This window comes from Hydractinia symbiolongicarpus, chromosome 12 (genome assembly GCF_029227915.1).
Source record: "Hydractinia symbiolongicarpus strain clone_291-10 chromosome 12, HSymV2.1, whole genome shotgun sequence".
Lineage (NCBI taxonomy): Eukaryota > Metazoa > Cnidaria > Hydrozoa > Anthoathecata > Hydractiniidae > Hydractinia > Hydractinia symbiolongicarpus.
The window spans coordinates 16,595,727-16,619,414 of NC_079886.1; the positions used below are offsets into that span (position 1 = coordinate 16,595,727).

The 23,688-nt window shown below is 35.7% G+C and overlaps 3 protein-coding genes across 4 annotated transcripts; 1 reads left to right on the plus strand and 2 right to left on the minus strand.

Moving 5' to 3' along the window:
• The first annotated feature begins 879 nt into the window (after positions 1-879).
• LOC130621663 (uncharacterized) lies at positions 880-10,070 on the plus strand. The gene is made up of 11 exons (XM_057436990.1): positions 880-3,355; positions 3,446-3,640; positions 3,908-3,962; positions 4,042-4,131; positions 5,026-5,159; positions 6,465-6,660; positions 6,762-7,308; positions 7,403-7,424; positions 7,712-7,792; positions 7,933-8,040; positions 8,533-10,070. Exons 1-11 carry the CDS (start codon positions 3,128-3,130, stop codon positions 9,907-9,909), a joined length of 3,033 nt encoding a protein of 1,010 aa, XP_057292973.1. The 5' UTR covers positions 880-3,127; the 3' UTR covers positions 9,910-10,070.
• Positions 10,071-12,399: 2,329 nt separating this feature from the next.
• Positions 12,400-16,386, minus strand: LOC130621664 (uncharacterized). 2 transcript variants are annotated; one of them, XM_057436992.1, is made up of 4 exons: positions 16,137-16,386; positions 15,816-15,875; positions 14,472-14,725; positions 12,400-14,384 (listed from the first exon to the last, which is right to left on the minus strand). In XM_057436992.1, exons 3-4 carry the CDS (start codon positions 14,722-14,724, stop codon positions 12,439-12,441), a joined length of 2,199 nt encoding a protein of 732 aa, XP_057292975.1. In that variant the 5' UTR covers position 14,725; positions 15,816-15,875; positions 16,137-16,386; the 3' UTR covers positions 12,400-12,438. The 2 variants fall into 2 exon arrangements, with proteins under 2 accessions (XP_057292975.1, XP_057292974.1); XM_057436991.1 differs by having other exon boundaries at positions 12,400-14,725.
• A 1,858-nt stretch (positions 16,387-18,244) lies between these two features.
• Positions 18,245-19,763, minus strand: LOC130621666 (cyclin-dependent kinase 5 activator 1-like). Its single transcript, XM_057436993.1, has one exon. It carries the CDS (start codon positions 19,347-19,349, stop codon positions 18,507-18,509), a length of 843 nt encoding a protein of 280 aa, XP_057292976.1. The 5' UTR covers positions 19,350-19,763; the 3' UTR covers positions 18,245-18,506.
• Between the last annotated feature and the right edge of the window lie 3,925 nt (positions 19,764-23,688).

A 23,688-nucleotide genomic window follows, 5' to 3' on the forward strand; every position in this document is an offset into this window, starting at 1 on the left:
ACGTCAATATCTTATATTAAATTAATGAAGCCGTTACAGTGCACTTAAAACTTTGAGGCCCAAATAACTTGGAAACGAGGTGGTGACGTCAATGATTTTTCACCGCGTGGGTAACTAGGGACCACCTGGGACCAATTTGGGTAAGTTTCCCAAACCTTGGTCCCTGAATCCGTTTCGGAATGGACGGGTTGATGACGTCATCACAAAACCTTCAAACCCCAATATCTCTGCAACCGTTTGTCAAAAGTTCATGTTTCTATACATTTTCTTGATCAACATTTCAAGATCTATACGATGAATGCAACGGGTGTACGAATTTGTGAAGAAAGTTTTTTTGGAACTTTTGGTAGGGACTTCGCTGACGTCAGCAAAGTTTTTAAGCCCTTATATCTTCTTAGGCGTTTGTCAAAAACATACGATACTATGCATTATTTTGACCAGCGTTTCAACTCTCTACACATTACAGACAACGAATGACTAAATTTCACCAATTTTGCTTCTGTATATGCACTGCTGATGTCAGCAAAAAATCTAAAGCAACCTATTTTTCCATTGTTCTTCTGCCTTAGTGGATTTTTCCACGGGCTTTATCGACTAGTAAGTAAATAATAGAGTAACATTCTATCATAAAAATAAACGAGATCACAAGGATAGGCGATAGAAGTTAACTTTAAGCCATTTTCAGCGAAAAACTACTTTTTAGTCAAGTTAGGTACAGTCTCGTCCCAAGGAATTTTGCTGGCACGATATAAGTTTTTTAAAAGGTTATTGGGCAAATCGGCCACGTTTGTTAAAGGGGTTCCTAGGTCTGTATTTTAAACTGCGCTTTAGGAGCACTGCGTTTTTGTGCATTTGCCACACCGAAAATGGCAGAAGAATTGCCTGGCAGCTGTGGTGTAGTGTGCTCTTGTTTTGGCTTGGCTTGTGACATTGCATAGCTGGAAATGGAAAGACTGTGTTGTGTTTGTTTAGAAAAGGTTTGGTATGCTGAATTGGAAGGATGATTTTGAGGATTATTGCATTTTGTTGCACAATCAATAAACCTAAATTTCTGTCCACTCCCCGCCTTACTGACTGCTCCAGCTTATATAGCTAGCTAGCTAAGTTTGACCAAGCTGGGTCTTTACTATCCATAACTAGCCACAAAATAAAACCAAGCATTAGCTACAAGCTAACTGCTCCTAAAATAGTCTTGTAAAATATTCAGAGCTTGATTGCTAGCTAGGCAGTTAACAATCATTTTTTATCTATTTTAATCAGCATTGGTCATTAAACCTCCACTCTCTCTGTTCCTACCACTTGACATAAGATGGGTTCCACTGTGACGTTATTTGATTACGTTTTAGTGGTGAGCTCTTTGGCTAGGCATTTGCTTGGCAGGAAAAAAGATGCTAGCTAGGTTTTACTACAGAGAGGTCTTTTCTTCTGATTTATTTGAATCATTTAAAGTCTCAAGCTTAGGAAGAGGGTGCTGATAAGCTGCAAACCTGCATATATAAGGGCAAGTTCGGATGACTTTTTGAATTAAATTGGCAGTTGTCGTCCAAATCTGCCTGCATTTGCCCGAACTCGCCTGGAACATTCCTGAAATGCAATTCCTTGTAACATACCATGCGGACGATAGTTGAAAGAAGGTGCTTGGAGATAAAGGAGTTAATAAAGTTTATATATAAGTTATTTATCAAGTGAATCTTGTTATAAACTATCAAAAACAGTTCTTTTAAGAACTTTGCTACCGCTTACCAAGTTTATTTTAATTTTTATAGTTTTTTGAATCATTGATGTCTGTTTTTCTTTTCTTTTTCAGGCATTGTTCAGGTGTATGCGGGGTTTTTCGAGCAAATACTTAAATTTTTTTTCAAAACGCCAAACTCGCCAAAAAAAACCCACACTTTTTACACCTTATGCGGCTTATCTGCACCCTCGTAGCTTAGGATAATTCTTATAAGAGTCCCTTTGTGTGAAGAAATGGACTGATTACTTTGCTTCACCTAGCGCCCCTATCTTTTCTCCTGCCATCCATACAAATGTCAAAGTCGAAAGAGCTTACTGCTGAAAATGTAAACAACAGAATTCATCTATGGGCTATTATCAGATCCGGGTTAACATGTTTTAAATTTTCTGATCTTTTTTTAAAAATTAATAACTTATCTGAATTCAGCATCAAAATTTATTTCAACTTTATATACTCTTAGTATAACTTTTATGAAGAAATAACCATGCAAATCAACTGCAGTGAAAATGTTTCACTACAGTGTTGAATATACCTGCAAACTCTTATAAATTTAAAGAACTCTAAATTCATATAAGTGATGTTTTAATAGTTGTATGGTATTCCAAACTTCCAATCTGAGCTAATTTTTGCTGATAAATCTAAATATTATGCCACTTATTTTCCTCAAAGATTTTCCTTCCTTTTTTAACATTTGATGATGTTATCCCATATACAAGAAATCTTTTTCATAAACACATTAATCATGCTAACAACATTGCTAGTTTTCACATGAAAAGCCACATTACGTGAATGTCTATATTATGTGATTTAATTTTTCTCGCCAACCAATCTACTCCCCTTCCCATTAACTGCCAATGTCCATTAAAATAAAGAAAATGAATTGTTCACAGCCCCTGCAATAATAGCTGTGCTAAATATTGTCTGATAGCAAAACTTTGTTTATGATTATAGGCTTTAAGTTTAACACCCTGGTGCTGAGATTTTTTAGAAGCCATAAATTGAACAAAAACAGTATTGCTATTTCGTGGCAACATTCCTGTTTTTGTGAACATGCTTTTTGTCTTTTTTTGTTTAACTTTTTTCTAACCTCGGCACTTCTTAATCTTTGGTACCCAGTGACTATTTTCATAATATTCAAGCTGTAGTGTCCCCTTAGGACAAAATCATACGTATTGCTTCTTGGAGTTAATTCTTAGTGGCCGCATTCCAAATTAACTTTCTACAATGTTCTTAACAGATTAATTCAGCCCTGAGTTTGAATGTTGCTGACAAGCATTGATGTTGCCTTCTGCCCTTCTTTTTGTATACTCCTTCATTTTTACCTGATTGCATTACATATCTTTCCATATAATCATAAGTTATAAATGATTGATAAACCAGGTATCTAAACAAATGGAAAAACAGACTAATAGAAACCAAAATAATCAGCCACCACCACCTGCAACTTCAGTTAAATTAGAACAAAACATTGGAGGTAATAAAGCACAAAAGGGGATAAATGACATTTTTAATTATGCCACAAATGATATGAATAAAGTAAAACAAGAAATTGAGACAGAGGAGGAAGAGGAAGAAAAATATTTTTGTGGAGTTTGTAACCACACTTCATACAGCTTAGAGGTATAAATAAACACCATTTTATATCACAATAGATATTTCGATTGCTTAAGACGCAACTAAGCCATTTGTTGAGTTTTATTTGATATTCAGGCCTACCAAGAGCATGTTGTTTCTGAACAACATGTAAACAGAGCTGCTCGTGTTTTTCATTTTGATGTGTCAGCGAAAAAACAATCAAAGGAAGATGGAAAAGATAAAGAAATCCACCATTGTGACATATGTGATGTTAACTGTAATGGAGATATATGTTGGACTGCTCATTTACAGGGTGCAAAGCATAAAAAGGTTAATTTTAGATTTTGAAATTAGCATATAACTAATGTTTACAGTGACTGACCCACAAGTGCCAACGTGAAAACGGAGACCTGCTGTGTCAAAACAGGAAACATCCATTTTTGCCACAATTTTCTTTAATTTAAGATTGTGGTTGCCTTCTTTGGTTTCCATTACCCCTTACTTGGCACTTGTGGGCCATCATAATGTCATAACAAAACATGGTTTTCATCTACCTTTAAATTTAATTTTTCAAAGAGTTTTCATTTTTGTTTTCAGAAAGAGAAACTAAAAGCTTTAGAAGATGAAATAGCAAGAGCTGCCCGTGATAGAGGTTAGAAAATATGAATAAGAGTATTATATGTATCCAACCTTGGGTTCCTATCTTTCTCACCTTCTTGATTTATACCTAGGTGTTCCGAAAATTGCTGCCACGACTGACAGTCCAAATCTTTTACCAATGACCTTGCAGGATTTTTTAAATCATTCAGAACCACTGATCGGTATGTTGACTTTTTCATGATGAACACTAATGGAAGGAAGGATAGACTTTGTTTGTTGTTCTCTTCATTTGTGTTCAGAGTGAAAAAATCTAGTTTGTTTTGTTGGTGCTCCTAGCATCTGCTAGGGGTCCATGGTATCCTTTGTTTGTCATGTCTGATGGCTGGCTATTTTATGAAAACGGTAGACCTTGTTAAATTTTAACAGGGATTGATATTTATCTAGACCTATAACCTAAAAAGAACTAATTTGAAACCCAAATTATCACTAACTTAAAAGGAAACTAACATTTTTGTTATAATAGCTGTTTTATAATGGCGAATGTCCATGCTAGCATTGGAAATCAACTTTATCCCCTTTTATATTTATTTTTAAAGCCTGGAAATTTTTTCCTGATTCTTTTTTTTGTTGTTCTTGATGTTGATGTTTTACGTTGATAGCCAGCCATTATTTGATTGTCACAGTCACAGTTTGGTTGTTTGATTCTCTTAAATTTGTAACCCCAGTGTGAGGCCATGTTAAATAACTTATAAGCATGTGTGTACTAAAGAATGTTTAAATGTCCCATTAAGTTGAAATTTTACTAACTTAAGCAAATTCTAATGTTTGCTATAACGTTATTTATGATGTTCAGACTGGGTGCAAGTTTTCTTGTATACACATGCTTTGCACAGACTGAAAGTGAAGTAGAGTAAGACTGTTGTTTGTTACTATTCAATTTTTGGATAAAATTGTAGTAATTTTTTAAACAATAAATCCCACAACTTGTGACAGAATTTTGATTAACATGGCCTTTCCAAAGCCAATCTTTCTGTTTCTTCGTTTTTATCTGATCTGCCTAACTCTCCTTCATACTGTTTTTATGCTGTGACTTTTGCATGCCCTATTGTTTAAAGGTCTGGAGTATATAACAGAGATACAGATCCAAGGAGAAGTGCCTTATTTCCATTGTGAACTTTGTGATGCAAAGTTTGATAACAACCTAAAGCTCCCGCATATCGTGGGTACGAAACATCGTTATCAATTTATTGTAAGTGCTTTCCATACTTGCAAATTCTTTCTAACACGCTTTGTCTCGTCAAGAATATCTGACAACCCTAAAATTTTGTTTGTAATAAAACTGGTGAGTATAAAAGCATGCCCACGACGTTTTGCAGATCCCAATTTATTGGATCGACTGCAGAAGTTTAAGAGGCCTGGGAGTAGGAAACAAGAGCCTTTTTGCATAATTGGTTGTGTTTACCAGTTCACCTGTATAATATTGATGCGTTGACAAAGTTTGAATGTATATCGCTTAACAGGTCCAAAACTACATATGGCAGAAAATTACCAAAGTTTACTACACCTCAAACATGAAATCATAATCTACATGGGACAATGAAAGGTTACCTCCTGCAAAAAATAAAGTTAATTTCAACATATGAAAGACCTTAAAAGGTTGTCTAGGAATTTGATTATTTTTTTTTTAAATTTTGGATTGGTTCTTTAGAATTTGGACTAAGAAGGTTCACTAATTATGCATAAAGTCATGAGTATACTCTGCGAGGGTGTTAATATAACATTTTTGACAAGCCATATAGAGTTAAAAATGTTTTCTGGCCTTTCACTTTGACGCGTTTTGAACACTGTGCATACATTTCAATATTTAGTTACCATAATTATGCTTAATGCTAACGACGTCATAATTAAACATAATTAGCGCAACTTTTAAGACAAATATCTCGAGAACAGATAAAGATTTTTCAAAAAAATAAAAAAAGATTTCAAGAGAACTTTTAAAGATCTTTCATATGAGCTCAACTTGATTTTTCGTAGGAGGTAACGTCTAAATCCGAAACCAAATGGTGACTCAGATCGGGTTGAAATCTTAAATCTGATTGGTTGATAAAATTGAACATTTCCTATTATTTTTACTTTCCCGTTTATAACAATACTTTATTACTTGGTATTTTTTGTCAGTGAGAAGTTTCGTTTCAGTCCCTGGTATGATGGCTGATTCACAGCTTGTTGCCGAAAGCAGATGCTGCCCTCTAATAACCAATCAAGTCAAATTTGTCTCTTGGTTATTAAGAAAAAAAGGGCTTGCGCAATGGGTTTTCCTATGCATTTATGCCAGAGATATATTTGCTTTAGTTTACTTTTTATTTCTTCTCCTATACAGAAGAGCAGTGACGTAAGATCTCCCCCTCCCCTTTTTTGCTTTTGTGGCTTCTTCTCAATAATTTATCATGTATACATTTTATCACATCTTCTTTGTACTTTTTCTTCGTTATGCCTATTATATCTTATATATATATTTGGTTATTAGTTTTATTTTACAATTTAAAACCGTTAGAAAAAAAAAGATAGCGACTGGGCAAGAAGTATTCATGCGTCCTGTGAGAGACGTTCTGAACTTACTGCCAAGCTTGCTGACATTGCCAGGAGGTTAGAAGAAGACGAAGGAAGGTTAATCTCGTTCATCAAAGTCAAGCAAGGAACACTTTATGACAGACGTGATATTAAGTTGGAGGACGAGGGGTTAATACCGGGTATAGATTTTTTTCCTAACCTTTTTGTTTAAATTTAAATTTTCGGGGCGTTGTTGGCCGTATCTAAATGCGTTTATGGGCGTATCATCTTAATTTATTAGAAGATGACTCTGATGAGGACAATGACAATACTGACATCTCTCACGAAAAAGATGGTTTACTTCCTCTGCCTTCCAAAGATCCATATGCGCAGCAAGAAATACCTTCTTTAATGGCGTTAGGTGATGGCATTCTACCTATTCCCGATGGAATACAACCAGTTGTTAGTGCAGCTGACAAAAATATGTACGCCCCCCAAAGGGATTTAAGCATGGAGAGACTAAAGAATAGAAGCCCTAGTGGAGATCGCCGCGATCGAAGTCACCATCGTAGCCGAGACCGTCGCGATAATAGAGATAGAAGAAGAGATAGAAGTACCGAGAAACCTAGGGGGCGAAGTCTTGAGAGACGGCCGTTCCGAGAACGCTCTCCCCGATCTATTGAAGATGACGACGGTCCAAAAGACATTAGCGACGAAATTAGAGATGAAATGAAGAGGCAGGAACGACGGAAGGAAGAAAAGAGGCGTGCCGAAGAACGGAAACGGCGTCACGCCGAACGGGAAGAAATAGAACGAAAAGAAGAGAAAAAAAGACGGAAGAGGGATGGGTAGGGAACAGTTTTGTTCCTTTTCTTTAGGTGATTGTCTTCTTTTTTTCACAAACGTGTTCTTCATTTATCTTTATTTCTATTTTAACTCTAGTTCTTCAAGGAGCGATTCTAGGGTAAGTTTTCTAATACCATTTGTATTTTACTCGGATTCAAGTGAATTGGATGTCGCGGATACTATTGTAAAAAATTGGGTGTTTTCAAAGGGTTGTTGTGGATGCATTATTTCTTACCTTTACTCGAGGTCACCCTTTGGTGCCTAAAAGCCCCTCCAGCACCCCGCCTATTCCAACTCCCTCCGGAAGAGTACCTTAGTTTTGCCAAGCTCGCAGTTTAATGTTGATTAAATTTCAAATATTTTTAAACAAATATGATATTTGAAATTTTTTGTACGTTGGTTTAGGTTTCGTCTCCTCCTCCTGAAGCACCGAAGATTTTAGACGATGACACGAAGCGTCTAGTTATGCAGAACCTGACTGAACTTGTAATTTATTTAATTTTGTTTTGTATTTTGTTTTTACTGTGAACAGAACCATATCACGCCCCAATGCGCCATCTGGTGCAAAATATTTATGATGGGTTTAAAAAAAGATCATTATGTCTTTTTAACATCTTTTTTAACAGGCTAAATGCTGTGTGACAAACGAAGCTGATGCAGAACTAGCTTTGCAAGTTTCCAACGCGTTAACACAAGCGTTGCTGCAATATCGAATGAAGAACATGCCAGCTTCAGTGAGTTATCTCATTCTTATTAAATGTACGCATGTGCTTTGAATGCCGATACAAGCAGAAGTACACTCTTTGCTCAGCTGCTAGAAATTTTTTTTTATTATTTCACCCTTAGAGTTGCTCAGAAGTTGACAAGGCGTAGTATTCAAACTTACACTCGCTATTTTCGTCCTTCAGTGTTATTTTTTAATAAATAATTAAAACAGATTTCATTATTTAAGGAGCGAGCTGGTTTGTAAAATTATTTAGCTTGGGAAGTTTCTCAGCGGTTGCATTGCTTTTAGGCCAATCTGTATTTTGATACATCTAAGTTGTGTTTAGGAGTTATGACTACTAGATTTCGGTAATTTGCCCCATGAGTTCAGTCGCTCTATGTGTGCGTGAAACTTAGAATGTGAAAACTTTTGATCCTCGGAGTATGCATGCGTTTGCGATACAGCATAAACTCCAATCAGCGTGAGATATTTTTGTGAAATGTGTTTCTTTTATGTGTAGGTTCTACAAACTTTAAATGTAGTTGGACAACAAGCTGCACAACAGTCCGTCGTTCAACCGCAGTACCAGCAACAACAGCCCTTTCCTCAGCAGCAGTATCAACAGCAGCAACCGAACTTTAACCCTACACCTAATGCGATATCACAACAAACTGCCTCTATGTCTTTGCCGCTTGGAACAATCCCACAGCAGCCTGCTTATACTAATCCGCAGTACCGTGGTCCATCAACGCCAGGCATGACGAGGGAGAATCATATAATTCCTTCGCCTTCCGGAAATAGTCAAATGTCGCGACCTCAGGTAAACGCTGGGTACTTCAACAACAGCGTGCAAACGCCTCCAGGTGTGCAGCAGAATGTATCTGGTATGGTACAATCCTATCAAACAAATCCTGCTCCGCAAAACGTAATGCGACCTCAGAACTTATATCCTCAAGGAAGCCAAACACCGCAAAATCAAAACATGTCAGCGCAAGCCAATTTTCAACAAATAGCCCAGCAGAAAGAGATTATGCCACAACAGCAAATGCAACAACAATATTCACAACAACAAATGCGTCAATTCCCGCCTCAACAATATGGTCATTCACCTCAGCAGTATGGCTCTTCGTCTCAGCAGGTTCCTCCACAGCAACAGCCACCTCAACATCAACAACCACTACCACAACAAGTCCAACAACAACAGACACCTCAACAACAACAGCCAACGCAGCAACAACATCCACCGCAGCAACAACACCCACCACAGCAGCAACATCCACCGCAACCGCAGCAACAACATCCACACCAACCGCAGCAACAACGTCCTCTGCAACAACAACTGCCAACCCACCAACAACAACTGCCGCAGCAGCTGCAATACTCCCAACAATCGCAGCAAGTTAACCAAGATCAAAGTAATTATGGCCCGTATCCAGCACGCTACGACGGAAGTCCTAATCGAATGTCCAACCAGTCAAACATTCACCCGTTGATGGGTTCTAACCGAGCTCCAAATCATCAGCGGAATCAGCCATTAATGAGCCCAAATCGCCCTCAGCCTTTAATGAATATAGGGAATAACATAGAAACTAAAGAACAGCTACACGGTTTGATGGAACAGTCTTTCACGCAGCCCCTACGCCAACCTATGAGTCAAATGCAGCAGTCTCCAATACAAGAGCAAAAGTTTCAGCGAGCGCCACAGCAGTCGATGATGCAACAGCAACAGCAATTTCAACAGCAGCACCAACACCACCAGCAGCAAAAACGCAAACCTATGCTGCAACAATTACACGAACGCCGTTCGAGCAAACAGGAATACGATAATGACGATCATATGACGCGTCAAATGTCTTCGCAGCCTATGTATGAGCGACAGCAGATGGGCATGAGATAATGCATATATTGATTCAGTCTCAAAGCGCACCGGTATTCCATAACCTGAATCTTGTCAGAACATTGGATAAAAAAGTGAGAGACTGTGTTCAAAGATGTTTATTGAAGCATGAGACTAAGTTCAAAGTTGTATCTTGTTTTGAAAAAAGAAAGGTTTTGTAAGTTTTGTTGAAATTTTTTTTCTGTGCACACGTTGTAGGGTGCACAATTTGTTGTCTGCTTGTGTATTGTTGTTGATGGGTGAGTTTTGTTACTTGGTCTCTGATGGGTTTATAAATGAGGATTATAAAAAAAAAAGGATTATAAAAAATAAATGAGGATTATAAAAAACTAGTCGTTAGCCCGTGAAAAAAATCCACGGGTTCGCCCGTCGCAGCTAAGCTACCATGCGTGACAGACAGACGGACGGACGGATAGACAGACAGACGTATACGGGCATTATAATATAGATAAAATAAATGAGGATTATAAAAAATAAATGAGGATTGTAAAAATATAAGGTTGCCACTTTGCTTTACACTTTTTCATTTGTAAGAAATCGGGTGCGGGGTCTACCTTTTTCTGCAGTATTTAACCCCGCAAAGTTGGACCACCATAACTTCGCTTGTTGTTAAAAAGTGCTCCGTCTAGGTCTTGTCCTCAACCACTAATCACTGCTCAAGTTTCGAGAAGCTGATTTTGTGGAGAAAAAAGGAGTCTTAATGTGCCGTTCTTTAAGGTTAAATGCATGTGATGTCACGTGTATCCGGAAAATTACTTTAAATGCAGAAACTTTCAGGGACAAAATTCACGATTTGTTTCGCATTTTGTAACTATAAAAGAACCATATTAAAAAACAATATATCGAGCATTAACTTTCGCTAATGAGCGATTTAAAAAAAAATTGCGAGCAATTTCTTGAGCATTAACTTTAGCATATGAGCCACATTAAAAGATTTTGCGAACGATCTCTCGCCCATTAACTTTCGGTAACAAGCGATATTTAAAAAAAATTGCGAGCAATTTCTTGAGCATTAACTTTCGCATATGAGTCATATTAAAAGGTTTTGCGAACGATCTCTCGCCCATTAACTTTCGGTAACAAACGATATTTATAAAACATTGCGAGCAATTTCTTGAGCATTAACTTTCGCATATGAGCCATATTAAAAGATTTTGCGAACGATCTCTCGCATTTACTTTCGCGAATTACGAAAAGACCGTTTAATGATTCAACCTTCAAGCGTATTCTTTGTTATAGAACCTTAAAATCAAACTGAAACAAATGTTGTGTTATTGTTTTTTTAAGAACATTTGAGAACTAAAGAAGTTTATTTAGCGTTCATAAACTTTCTCGAAAAAGTTATGCAATTAAAATATTTTTTTTTACCTCAATTTAGAATACCGTTTTTAGTCAAAAAGGTAAAAAAATTTTGCCAATAAAAATATTAGTTGCTTGCACAGAAGATAGCCACGTTCTACAGAATAACTTTTACAAACGTAATTACTTACTGTCCACTAATTCTTGGAAAAAATCAATGGAAAAAATTTGAAATACATATAATAATCATGCATGCATGCAAGAAAAATTAATAAATTCTCCTTTTCAGAATGGTAATCTTTTACATCTGATTTTTCTCATTTTTGTAACGTGGTTCTTAATGCGCTATAATTAGAGAAACTTAAAAAAAGCAGAAATCGGTAAAAAGAAAGTAAAAATGGTTAGTCGATATAAAATATTTGCCGAAAATGAAAACCCGGAGCCATAACGTTTACGCGGTCGGTAAATCTGGAAATATTTATGTTATAAAACTTTGCGTACTTGTAATAAAGGGTCCAATAAATTTGTTTAGACTCATAGGGATCAGAAATGACGTCACACATGCCTGATTTAATTTGTTTTATGAGTTTTGACGACGTCAAGAAATTTGTTTAGTTGTTGCCTCTAATGTGTAAAGCTTAAAACGGTGTTAAAGAAAATAGGGGGGGGGGGGACTACTGATTTAGAAAAAAATCCCACCTATTTCAATTTATTAAGACCCCCGAAATTAGGGATTTTGTTTCCAAAGTCGGCTCCCCTCTCTTATTGAGACCTCCCCCCCCCCCTCCCCACACACGCACAAATAGAAAATGAAGAAATGGTAATTTTGACATCCTACCTACTTCAATTTATTAAGACCCCCTATTTTAAAATTTCCAAGTAAAATACCAACCCCTCCTGCTTAATAGCCCCCCTCTACAATTATGTCCCGGAGAGTACTGCAGTTCAACATTTTTTAATTACGTAACGTTTGTTGGTCGCGGCCTGGACTCCATAAGTAGGGGTCAAAAAGGATGAGGTCGCACAACTTAACTCGAGACAACCAAGTATGAATATCAAATAAGATGATTAAAAATTAATTAAAATGAAATATGACTTGATAGAAAAAATGAAAGTAGAAGACCAAAATTTCAACAGTTAAACACGATATTTTTAACCACCCATGACCAGAGGGAACAAATAACAAGTAAAGACAGAACTTAAACAAATTTCTTTTTTAAAAAAAATATATCAACAGATATTGGATTCGTTGCCTTCGAGAAAAACCTTTTTTAAGTTGATTATTTCATATCTCCGGAGCATGATACCATGATCGCAGCCGAAGGTTGATAAAATATCGTCTTTCAAAAGCTCGCACATCAGATGTCCGTCGATGTGTTGTGTGGTGACGAAATTCGACAATGTTTGGATTTTCATTTCACTTACTAACTTCGATACGTTGTTAACACTATATTCAGCAGGGGGGTTATTGATGTTATTTTCATCAACCAATGGCCTCCAGCCATTTACAAATTTATACAACTTCCTGGCTTGAAATTGAGTCAGTGTTAAATCTATAAAATCGCTTTCCGTCAAATTTGCTAAAATATGTCCATCTATACCTAAATTTTGAAACTTTTCGATTTTGTCTTTCAAGGAAAGAGTTCTCAACATATTTGAAACTTCGCTGACTCCCAAGCTAGATATCTTCAAGCGACTTGTTTCCTTTTGCAAGCTCTTGTCACTTTTTATATCCGTCAAGTCATACATACTAAATTCCGTCATGTCGGGATAGTCGTAGTCACTAGACGAAGAAGGTGTATGTTTCTTTGCTGAATTAACCTTTGAACAGCTTTGCCTATGATTGTCGTAATCCGCACGGACTGACTCGTGTTTTGTTTCGTCTACCGGTGAATTTATATTGTTGTAGAAGTTTGCTGCGTTGTCGTTGGTTGAAGATTGATTTAAACGAGAAGGTACGGCAGGGCGAGACGCATTGGTTGGCGTTCCGTTGTCTGCATGTCCTAAGTCTGCGGAAGAGTTGCTGGCACTATCTGCAGGGAAGCATCCACGTAATTTTATGGCCATATATCCATCACTGTCAATATAATCTTTTTTGTGCTCCTTGACTTTTGGTGGTCTAAACTTATACCCGCAGTTATTAGTGGGAGGGGTGGAAACAGAAACATCCTCAGATTTATCATCAAGCAAATTTAAATATAATTCACTCATTCGACAGTTTCGGGACTGCTCATCTTTTGCTTCCTTAGGTAGATCAGATACGTCTTTTGCATGGACGACTTTAAATTCCTTTTCTTTAGCGATATTGTTAACTTCGTAATCAACCTCATTCAGTGTTTCATCTGTACCCATCTGTTTTAAACTATTATTTTCGTAGGAAATTCTTGGAGTCAGTTTCTTTGTGTTAGATAGGAAGGGGTTGTAGGTACTCGTTTCATCAAACTCGTTTTTATTTTCTCTTCCATATGCATCAGGATCTTCGTAGCCGTCCGCATTTTCAATAACACCTTGAGGATTCGAATAAATGCTTTCGTCGATATCGCCAAAATGTTCCTCGTGTTCGTCTAAATAAAGGTCCGCGTAATCTCGCTTCTGGTGATGTTGTTCTGCGAAATCAATATCACTGTATATTAAGGTGGACTTGATAATATTAACTTGATGGGGTGAGAAGCTTTTAACTGGGGTTTCACCGTGTAAGACCTCCACGTCTGCATCAATATGTGAAGGAACGGTGTGGATTTGAAACATGTCTTTATTTTTCTTACAAGCAATGTAAATATCTTTTTGGTACACTTCTGTAGCAACAACAAACGATTTGCTGATATCAAACACAGTGGGAATTTTTCCAAACTTCTTGTCTATCTGTGTTGGGAACTTAATGATAAAAGGAAAAGTTTTATTTTTCACAACGTCTGATAGGAGTTTGGTCGGCCGTTTAAAGTTTGGTTCGAAACACCGTCGAAATTCACATTCAATTTTCCCCGGAAGAAGAATTTCTTGCGATGTAGAGAACACAATAACAGCTAACTTTCTGCTCCCTCGAAGTGTTGAAAATTTTGAAGTATTTTTCAGCTGCAGAATTTCTCCAACGTTAAATGTATTATTGCCATATGTAAAAGCTTCCATTACTACAACCCACATAATTTCTCTGTTTTTTCTTTCCTTGATTATTTCCTCTACCGAATTAAAGAAATCAGAATTACTATGACCAATCGAGACAGTATGCACAGCAATATCTTTTACTGGTAGCTCTAAAGATTCACCTGAAGAAGTGAGACATTTAATTTTCTTTCGACTCACTTCCCCAATTACAGTAATAACTTGCTTTTTTAACGTAGTGAACTCTTCATCGCTATCAAAGAGGTTTAACTGCCGTGAGGGTATTACTTGAAGTGTAACAGGAAATCTGAACTTCTTAATAGCACCAGATAACGTGTAAAAATTAGATTGTTCTTTTACTCTTTCCCGCGTCTTTTTTGAGTGAGCTGTTTCGTTTTGGTAGATGTTTTCATTCATGCTTAAAGAGGAAAAAATATAAATGAAATTATTTCAGAGCAGATTTCGCCAAAATAATAAGAACAAACCCGGATGTAATTTATTTTTTCCTTCATGGCCGTGTCTTTTTTCTCATCTACAATTAATACAATCGACTAGTTTACAAGCAAGATATAAACACCCATCTAAATTTCTTAGAACTTTAAAAGAGTAGAAATTCCACAAGAACTTAATAAAGGTTGAGTTCAGAGGTTGTGTTCTTAATCTTAAGAACAAGATATAAACAAATCAGACTGAAAAAGGCCTCGGAAAATAAGAACATCGATTTATTAAAAACTTTACAAAATTATCTCGTTCTTACTTATTGGTTTCGTTTTTTATTTATTCATTTTTTTTTATTTATTCGTCTTTTTAGTCTTTTTTTTCATTTTCTATTTTCGTTTTGGTGAATCGTTTCACTTTCGCTTCGACCTGGTCAAATCCTAATTATTTTTTACCAACTACACGCATAACCTTTAATAAGTAAAAAATTGCTAACTAAATTCTACACCATATATAACTCAATTCATTTTCTTTAACACTTTCATTTTTTAGACTTTCAAAACACGGGTTGGCGCTGAAGGGGAGAATGTTAGCAAAAACATGACATTTGGGTAATTACAAAAATGTAGGTTAAAAACCGTTCTTGGCGTTATTTTGTTGATTTTAAATACTCTCTTTCATGGTAATCTTTTAAAACATGTTTACGCTGTTTCATAGAAAAGTTTTGAGCCTTTACAGTATAATAATAACGCTTGACAATAACACACTGGGTCAAAATATAAATATAACATATCTTTATGGTTAAAAATTAAACACGAAAAATAGCTAGGAGTTGAGGCTGAGTAATAATTTCAAAATATTTTTTTAGAATTTGTGTGATATTCGGCCTTGATTCTTAGTGTATTTTTCAGAAAAACGCGTACAAATCACTATTTTTTTCTCTAAATATCTACTCAGCTTACATAATAATTAACTAATCATTATAGTTAAAACCTCAATACTGTCGAACCTTAACCTTTTCGGCAACATTCCTCTTATAAAAAAAATCATACTTTTTATAGGTAAATTACCTTTTAATCGATAACTATATTACCACACTTTCTCGTGTCAAATACGTCCACACAACGCGTCTAAACAAGAATTGACGTTTGTAGGCTTAAAAGATTGCTTATAAATTAAAATGTCAACACAATTTTACAAATCTTAAAACAATGTAAGTTCGTATAAACAAACCCTGTGAAGTATACTTAAGATGTATAAAAGATATCGCGTCATTAGTCTTACAAAGTATTGAAGTTAGTAAACAAAACAAGCCCACTGGTTTCGTTATTTAAATACAAAACCTTTAGAAACTTATTAGGTAAGGGACCGAAAGAACACAGACCACAAACCTGAACTTTGTTAGGAGGCTAGTTTGATCCAGCGTCGTTTTTAAATACTAAACCCTCGTTTTAAACAGTAACGCGGAAGAATATAATAATTCCACGTCAATTATTGTTCTACCTTCAACTTCATTTGCTTCTTAATTCATTTTATTTATAAAAGATGTTTTTTCAGTAGATCATATAAAATTCAAACGTCAGAGTTGCAAAAAACATTCGTTTAATTTCCAACAGGATAGCGTAACTTCTTTATGTAAATCACAAGACATCGACATCTTTAATGTTGACAATGCGTAATTAATCAAATAAGCGTCTATCAATGAGTTACAAATCGACTAATGTGGGACAATTAATTCTTACTTTCATGATAAGCAGTTGATGACTTTTGCTTTTTGTTTCTAAGCGACTTTTGTATGTTAAATAACATGACCTCCAACCTTTAGCAAGCAGTCAGCCGGAACCACAAATTTCCTGTTTTTTATGAACTGGCTTTTAGGATTTTTTTTTCCTAAGAATGGTTAAAAATTAACTATAGATTCTGATTTGTCGGAAAACATGAGGGCGTTCTTCAACAACTACATTTAAAAACAACATTAAAAATTTCCTGTTTACTGCTACAATCGATTCTATCTTCGTACAATAAGTATAGATATTTTTCTAGGCCTGCTGTTGTTTTCTATTTCGTTGGAAAAAATTTTGGTAAAATTTTGATTAAAAAATTTCATAAACGCCTGAGGTATAGCGCCCTAGGTATGGCACCCTAGAATTTTCAAAATAATAAAACTACAAAATAGTAGAAACGTACATTTTTTTAAAATCTAACACCTAAAATAATGCAGGAAAGAGGTATTACTTTTAAATATTGCATAACCTAACATCACTTATTGACCGCCGTGCAAAATACCCTGGGGACGAGATTGACTACTTTTGTTACTTCAAGAAGATAAACAAAATTAGAGTTAAGAGTGGGTCTTAGGGTGCTACAGTGTTTCTAGAAAAAAAAAATCCTAGCGCTTTCCACTTTCATAAGAGAGACAATGAAAAGGTCCTGATATCGGTTCAATATCACATTAGACATAATTACGCAAGCGCGTCTGTGCATATACACTGAAAGCTGCCTGCCGGACGTTCTTTAAAGTTAAACCTCGTCCCCAGAGCCGTTCTACACCCATGATACTCTGACGGGACGGAGCTGTACCTTGTCAATACCATAGTCGTGGATCAACCCTGGGGACGAATTTGCCTAGGGACACCTCTATCTATAAGCCGGACAGTTATTTTTTTTCTGACGAACTCTTAAGGAACACCGCAATCTTTCGAACTCGCTGATGCTCCATGAAGTTCACTTCTGTGTTCTGAATGACATTAAATTTTTTGTTTATTACCTTATGTATGCTCGTTTACAATACACGCTTTTTCTTTTGTAAAAACTTGCTTTAAAAGAATATTAGGCTGGAATTTATGTTAAAAACAAAACGATTATTGTTTCGAACAGAGAGAAATGGTTAAGAATTTGGGTATTCTTAAAAAACACGCGTGTGGCATTTTTTTTAATCTATTAGTTTTCTCTTGACATGTAAGAAATTCATGCAAAATACTAAAATTTGCCAAAACCTCCTTAAAGCAGACCCACTTCCAAATCGGACGCTTTTTTCAGCGGATAAAGCAGTTTGTCCAATAAATGTCCGTTTTACGGAGGTTCCTCTGTAAAATTAATTTAAGCGAGACAATCAATTTTTTAACACAGTAAATAAGAACTTTTAATCTCTCACCTAAATGGAAAAAGCCTAAAGTTTATTTCACAAGTTTAATAATAGTTTGAAAATTCCTTGGATTGAGCATACGCCAAAAAATAAGAATATTTCCATTCTTATTTACTTATGCTGGTAATTGTGAACGGGGAAACGCCGGGCGTTGATTAGGGGCGTTAATCAAAAACACCTTTCTGAGATAACGCTGAATTATTTTCAGTCGTTTGACTTTTAGAAGGATAGTTGCTTCCGCTTGCGGGTACTGTTCAAAATGCGATCAAGCGTAAAAAAACATTTTTATATACACGTGTTGCAAGGTTTGTATCATTGTCCGTACCGCGGAAAAGAAATAACAACTAGCTAAAATATATTAAATTTGCAATTATTTTCAATAAATAAAAAAGTAACTAAAATGCGATGTAAAAATTCTATATACAATATTGACGAAATAAAAAATACAATACACAACAACTGGTGTCCACACATGTAGTATTGTTCTTCACGCACATCAACTCCTGCCTCACCATATCATCAAGCTTCGAGCAACTTTGTCTCGCTCTTCGTTTTAATCACACCCATCGTCTCTGCTGGCATCTCCACTTTATCTGTAAAACCACAAAGTGCATTATCATTTATCTTTTCTCTCCAAACTTCTTCCGAAGGTTTTTAGTTCGATCTGGATATCGTTATAATATTTTGGTTCTTTATTTACTCTCAACAACTTATCAGAATGATCATTTATAATTTCCATGCAACGGCTCCAGAATCCAGTGCGATCTCCATCGAATAAAAATGGTTTCAGCGGATAGCTTATTTCATGTCCATTGTACGCGTAACACATGTATAATGTACTCATCATTATAGCTTTTAGCTGCGAGATAGATCGTACCTTTGCTGGTATCACTTCTCGAAGTAGCATGTACACCACAACCATGTTAGGTTGTGAAATAAAGCCCATTTCTTGCCATCCAGAAAGTACCAAACTTCTGTCAATACCACGTATCCAACCCACAACGATGGAGGGTTTTAGACCCTCCAAGTTACGACAACGCAGATAGACATAACAGCCAATATATTTCAAAGTTTCGCTTAAGTTTAAAGTTCCATAAAAATGCCTATCGGGATTCGGTGGACATTTTGGAAAAGTCTGCTTATTTTTTTCGTCGTATGGTGGAATTAGTGTAATGGGTTGATGAATATCTTTGTTTTTTGTATGATTGCTAACTTGCGTGTATATTTCAGCCTTTTGTTTCGACCTTTTCTTCGCGTCACTCTTTGTCTTCGACCAATAGGATGGAACTTTTTCGTTGAAGAATTTGTTTTCCTTTCCAGCTAAAGCAGGAAAGCATTCTTGAACGATGTGAAATTTAAACGGGGCTGGTTTGCTTTTCTCGTTCTGGCAATTGTTATTTTGTTCTACCAAGCCCTCATTACGTGCATTTTTACTTGGCGTCGTCAAAATAGCACCCATACTGTAATAACAGCTTCGGTAAGAAGAATGCAAAAAATGCTTGTTTCGTTCAAATACTTTGTTTACCACTAAATTGTGCCTTCCATCAAATTTCAATATATGTTTTTCCTTACTGTTTTCCCCAACTCATTTTCGTCAATTATTCTTCAAAAATAATTTCTCTTTTTTTATGCAGATGTTGTGAAAATATAAGCCAATCACAACAAAAGATCTTTTATGTGTAAATTTCCACAACAATCGATTTATTAAAACTCTTTTGTTTTCGCTCTCACATTTTCCTCTCACAGTGAGAACTACGCCAGCAGCTGATTCTCATTTTATCGTTTTATTCTTCTATAAATTTTTTAATCTCAACTTTTTCTTCGTTTTTTTTTTGTTTTTGAAAACATCTGGTTGAGATCCGAACTAAGTTATGCTTCTTAATTATGTGGTTTCTATAGCACTGTGTATAAATTTCATTATCAAGGGGGTTAATATGGATATACTCACTAAGAAAGTAAAACTGAATATGAAAACAAAGACTCTCAGATATACATTTATTATAGAAGTAATAGAAAAAAAAAAATATGTTTCACTGAGAATTTTTATTTTTTATATTTTTTTATATGAGTTAAAAATATACTTATGCTACCCCCGGGTATGTTCCGTATAAAAATAATTAGCTGTTGCATTATTTAGCAGAATATTCAATTCAAAAAAACGTTTTTCCCCGACATGCTATTTCAACCAACCAGAACACTTTTTAACTTTGCCAACCAATAAAAATTGCACTTTCCTAGCGCCAGTCTCCTCCATGCGGCAGGTGCGTAGCAAACACGCGTAGCTGTTACAGTGTAAATTCTTTCTGCATATTTTCTCGCTTTGCTTATAAATATATTCAACGAGATTGTCAAAAAAGAGAATTTTCATTGGCTGGTGTTAAAAATTCGCTTCAATATACGAAAATACGCTGCGCCTGTCGCTCTACTATCAACAAAATGAATATATATCTGCGTTCAAAAACTTTTCATATAAACCATACCAATCATTTGACAGAAAAAAAAGACAGGTTTCGGCTACCAACTTTGATCCCCTGAAGATTCTACAGGGCTGGAATCGAAGCCGCTTAGCTACATGTGTTAGATACACGTTTTTGTATGCTTTAAGAAACTTACCTTACCTACATAAGTGGAACCTCCACGGGACCGAAAAAATGGTTTCACTTATCGAATGTTTCACTTATCCGAATCGCTCGATAAGTGGAACCTCTATGAAACCGAAAAAAATTTCCGCTTAATGAACAGGGCAGAGTCCAACTCCTCGTATGTCGCAGTCTTCATTTTTTTTCTCTTTTTAGAAGCATTGTTTTCTTCAACTGCTTCAAATATTTCATTTTTCTTTTTCACCCAGTGTGAAACTGTGTTTTTAGCGACACCGTATTTCTTAATTGTAGATATACGGGTTTCACATGCATCAATGTTGACTAAAGTTACACAATTAAACCTTCGCTTCGAAGACTGCACAGCTGCCATTTTTGAAATGTGACTGCTGATATAGTTTTTATGTTTTCATTACTTGATAGCAATTGAATGTTCGCATTCGAGAAAAGAATATTTTGATTAAAAAAGATTTGAACGTACTGCAGATGATTTTTCTTTTGAAAAAGTTCCACTTCCACTTAAAGATAAATTTTGCTCAAGGGTCGAAGAAATTGGTTCCACTTATCGGAAGTTCCATTTATCGAGGGTTCCACTTCTCGAATAAAATAAGAGAGGTTTGCTAATGCAAATCCAAAGGACCGGGGAAATTGGTTCCACCAAACGAAAGTTCCACTTATCCGGAGACTGTAGTTATTATTTGAAATTCTGTTTCAATAATATGCTTGGCGTACCATAAATGCTTGATTAGGCATCAAACTGTAGAAAAAATGCCCTTCTCCTTTACGGTATGCCTAGTTTTTTAACAAATGTATTTGATTGAAAGTTACATTCTTGGCCTCAGCCTTTGTAAGCCTATAACTTTATTGCCAACGAACTTCTTTATGAATGAAACCTCCATTCACATTTTCAGTCATATCAGCTTTCGTTCGCTCTTTGACTTCCTCTTATCTCGATTTCGTTTCCAGGGCTTTTTTTTTTTGAAAAAAGGCCAAAAGCCCAATCTCGTTTTCTGACCCCTATGCCATAAGCATGCGTAAATATTTCGAGCCCTGCGTCAGCATTTCGTACATGTCGTTTCTATAAGAAATAACGTCTAAATTATGGTTGGATTTGGATGTTTTTATATATTAGAAAAAAGAAATGTGTGGAATTGTTATTACTTTCCTAAAGTGAATGACAACAAACCTATCAGATTGAGCTTTTTACAAGTTACCAAAAGCTCCTCCCTAACCCTATTTTTGGCCTGGCGGAAAAGTGTAATCACTGTTGAAACGATATTAGTCACCTGACCAATAAATCTGCTGCTTTTAATTAATGACCTTTATACATGTAATTTATTTTTTTATTATTCTATCAATGAAATGAGCATCTGGGGCCGTGGAATAAAATGTTTCAATTATTCGACAAATATTTCACCATTGCGCAATATTTGATATCTTAATAATTTTTCAATAAAATTTGTTTTGCCCACCATGCATGATTGATATGAGAGATAAAATGGATAACAATTGTGAAATTAGCCTTGATAATATCGCAGGGCTCCTACTTTCGTACGTAAAGAAATTTGCTTTCGTGTTTCGAAGGCACTCAACAAAAAGTAACTTTGTTGTCACAGATTGAAAACGCCAACCTCCCCCCTGGGTCTTGTGGCCCCTGAGCCGTTATTACAGAGAGTGTGGCCGCTATCAACTTCATCGACAAGGCAAAATGCCCTGGAAACGAGGTTGTTGAAACGCGACTACTTTTATTTTGCCACCACCATCGGTTTATTTTCGGTAACTTTTTTTTCAGATGAGGTAGGCTGGAAATTTTATGACTTTACTGCTTTTGTGAAGATCTTTGTACATTTTGTCAGAGCTGGATGGAAAAATTATTAAAATATAATAAAACAAATGTGAATGATTAAAAAACAGCAACAGAGAAACAACTTCTTCTTCTCTATATTGAAAACAAATATTAATTTGCTCAACAAAACAGAAAAATTAATTCTCGTTCCCAGAGCTCTTTGATATAAAACCTCGAGGTTTATCTCAAAGAGCCTCGGGAAGAAAATGGGAAAAATTAAGTCTTTTGTTTGAAAAAAACAGCATTGATTGATTTTTTATGCCAAACCTTTAATTTTAATCAATTACTTTACTAAGTTTCATTGTCATTTTATTTCATCTTTCCTGAATTCAATGGTTTTGATCCTAAAGCAACATAAAGACTACTTTAATTGGAGAAACTTTCGCGAATGAAAAAATTTGGAAAATTTCGCGAGATTAACTTTCGCGAATGAATAAACACGCAAATTTTTGCGAGATAAACTTTCGCGAACAAGGATTTTTCAGTTAGAAAAAACTTCAAAATTCTTAGCATAATTGATAATGTTATAACTTTTCTTACTTGAAATAAGATTTCTAAGTATTTTGTGAGTTTTTGGTAAAAAAATATAAAATAGCTTAATAGATAAACACTCGCGAATGAAGAAATTCGGAAACTTTCGCGAGATTAACTTTCGCGAATGAAGAAACCCGCACATTTTCGCAAATTCGCGAAAGTTTCTCTCGCGAAAGTTTCTCCAATTAAAGTAATATATATTCAACCTCGTTTCACAAAGCATTTTGCCTTATTGATCCGTAATAATGACTCAAGAACTCTGGGGACGAGGTTGATATATATTGTGTACAGTTACACTGTTTCACAATGTCAGCCTCGAACTGTAAGTGACATGAGAGTAGGAAAAATATACAAGATAAAACTAATTCGATTATTCTTCGCGACACTGCGTTCATTTTTATTTCTCACAACTAAGACACGTGACAATACGATTGTTTAGGCGAAGGGCACTCAGTGCTGACATAAACACAAAAGGTGGGCTTATATTCTTTAATTAGTTCTAAAAGTTTTATCATAAGAAAGGTGCACAAGCATGATTTTTAGTCGTGCTACGGGATACGCAAAATTGAAAAGGCGACATATAAAGGACTGACAGACATGTGGGTTTTTCCACGAGCTAACGACTAGTCTATAATACTAGAGCGCAGGGATAATAACGCTGGCTGGCTGCTTGTGAACCAAAGATGGTAGCTGCAGCTAGCGATGGTTTAATTCCTGTTGGATTTCGCATAGGCTAGTTATTGATAATACGACCAAAGAAGTTTTTTTAAGTTTCTATATAAATGATTTATTTCAAACTAATAGCTACACAGATACAGCGT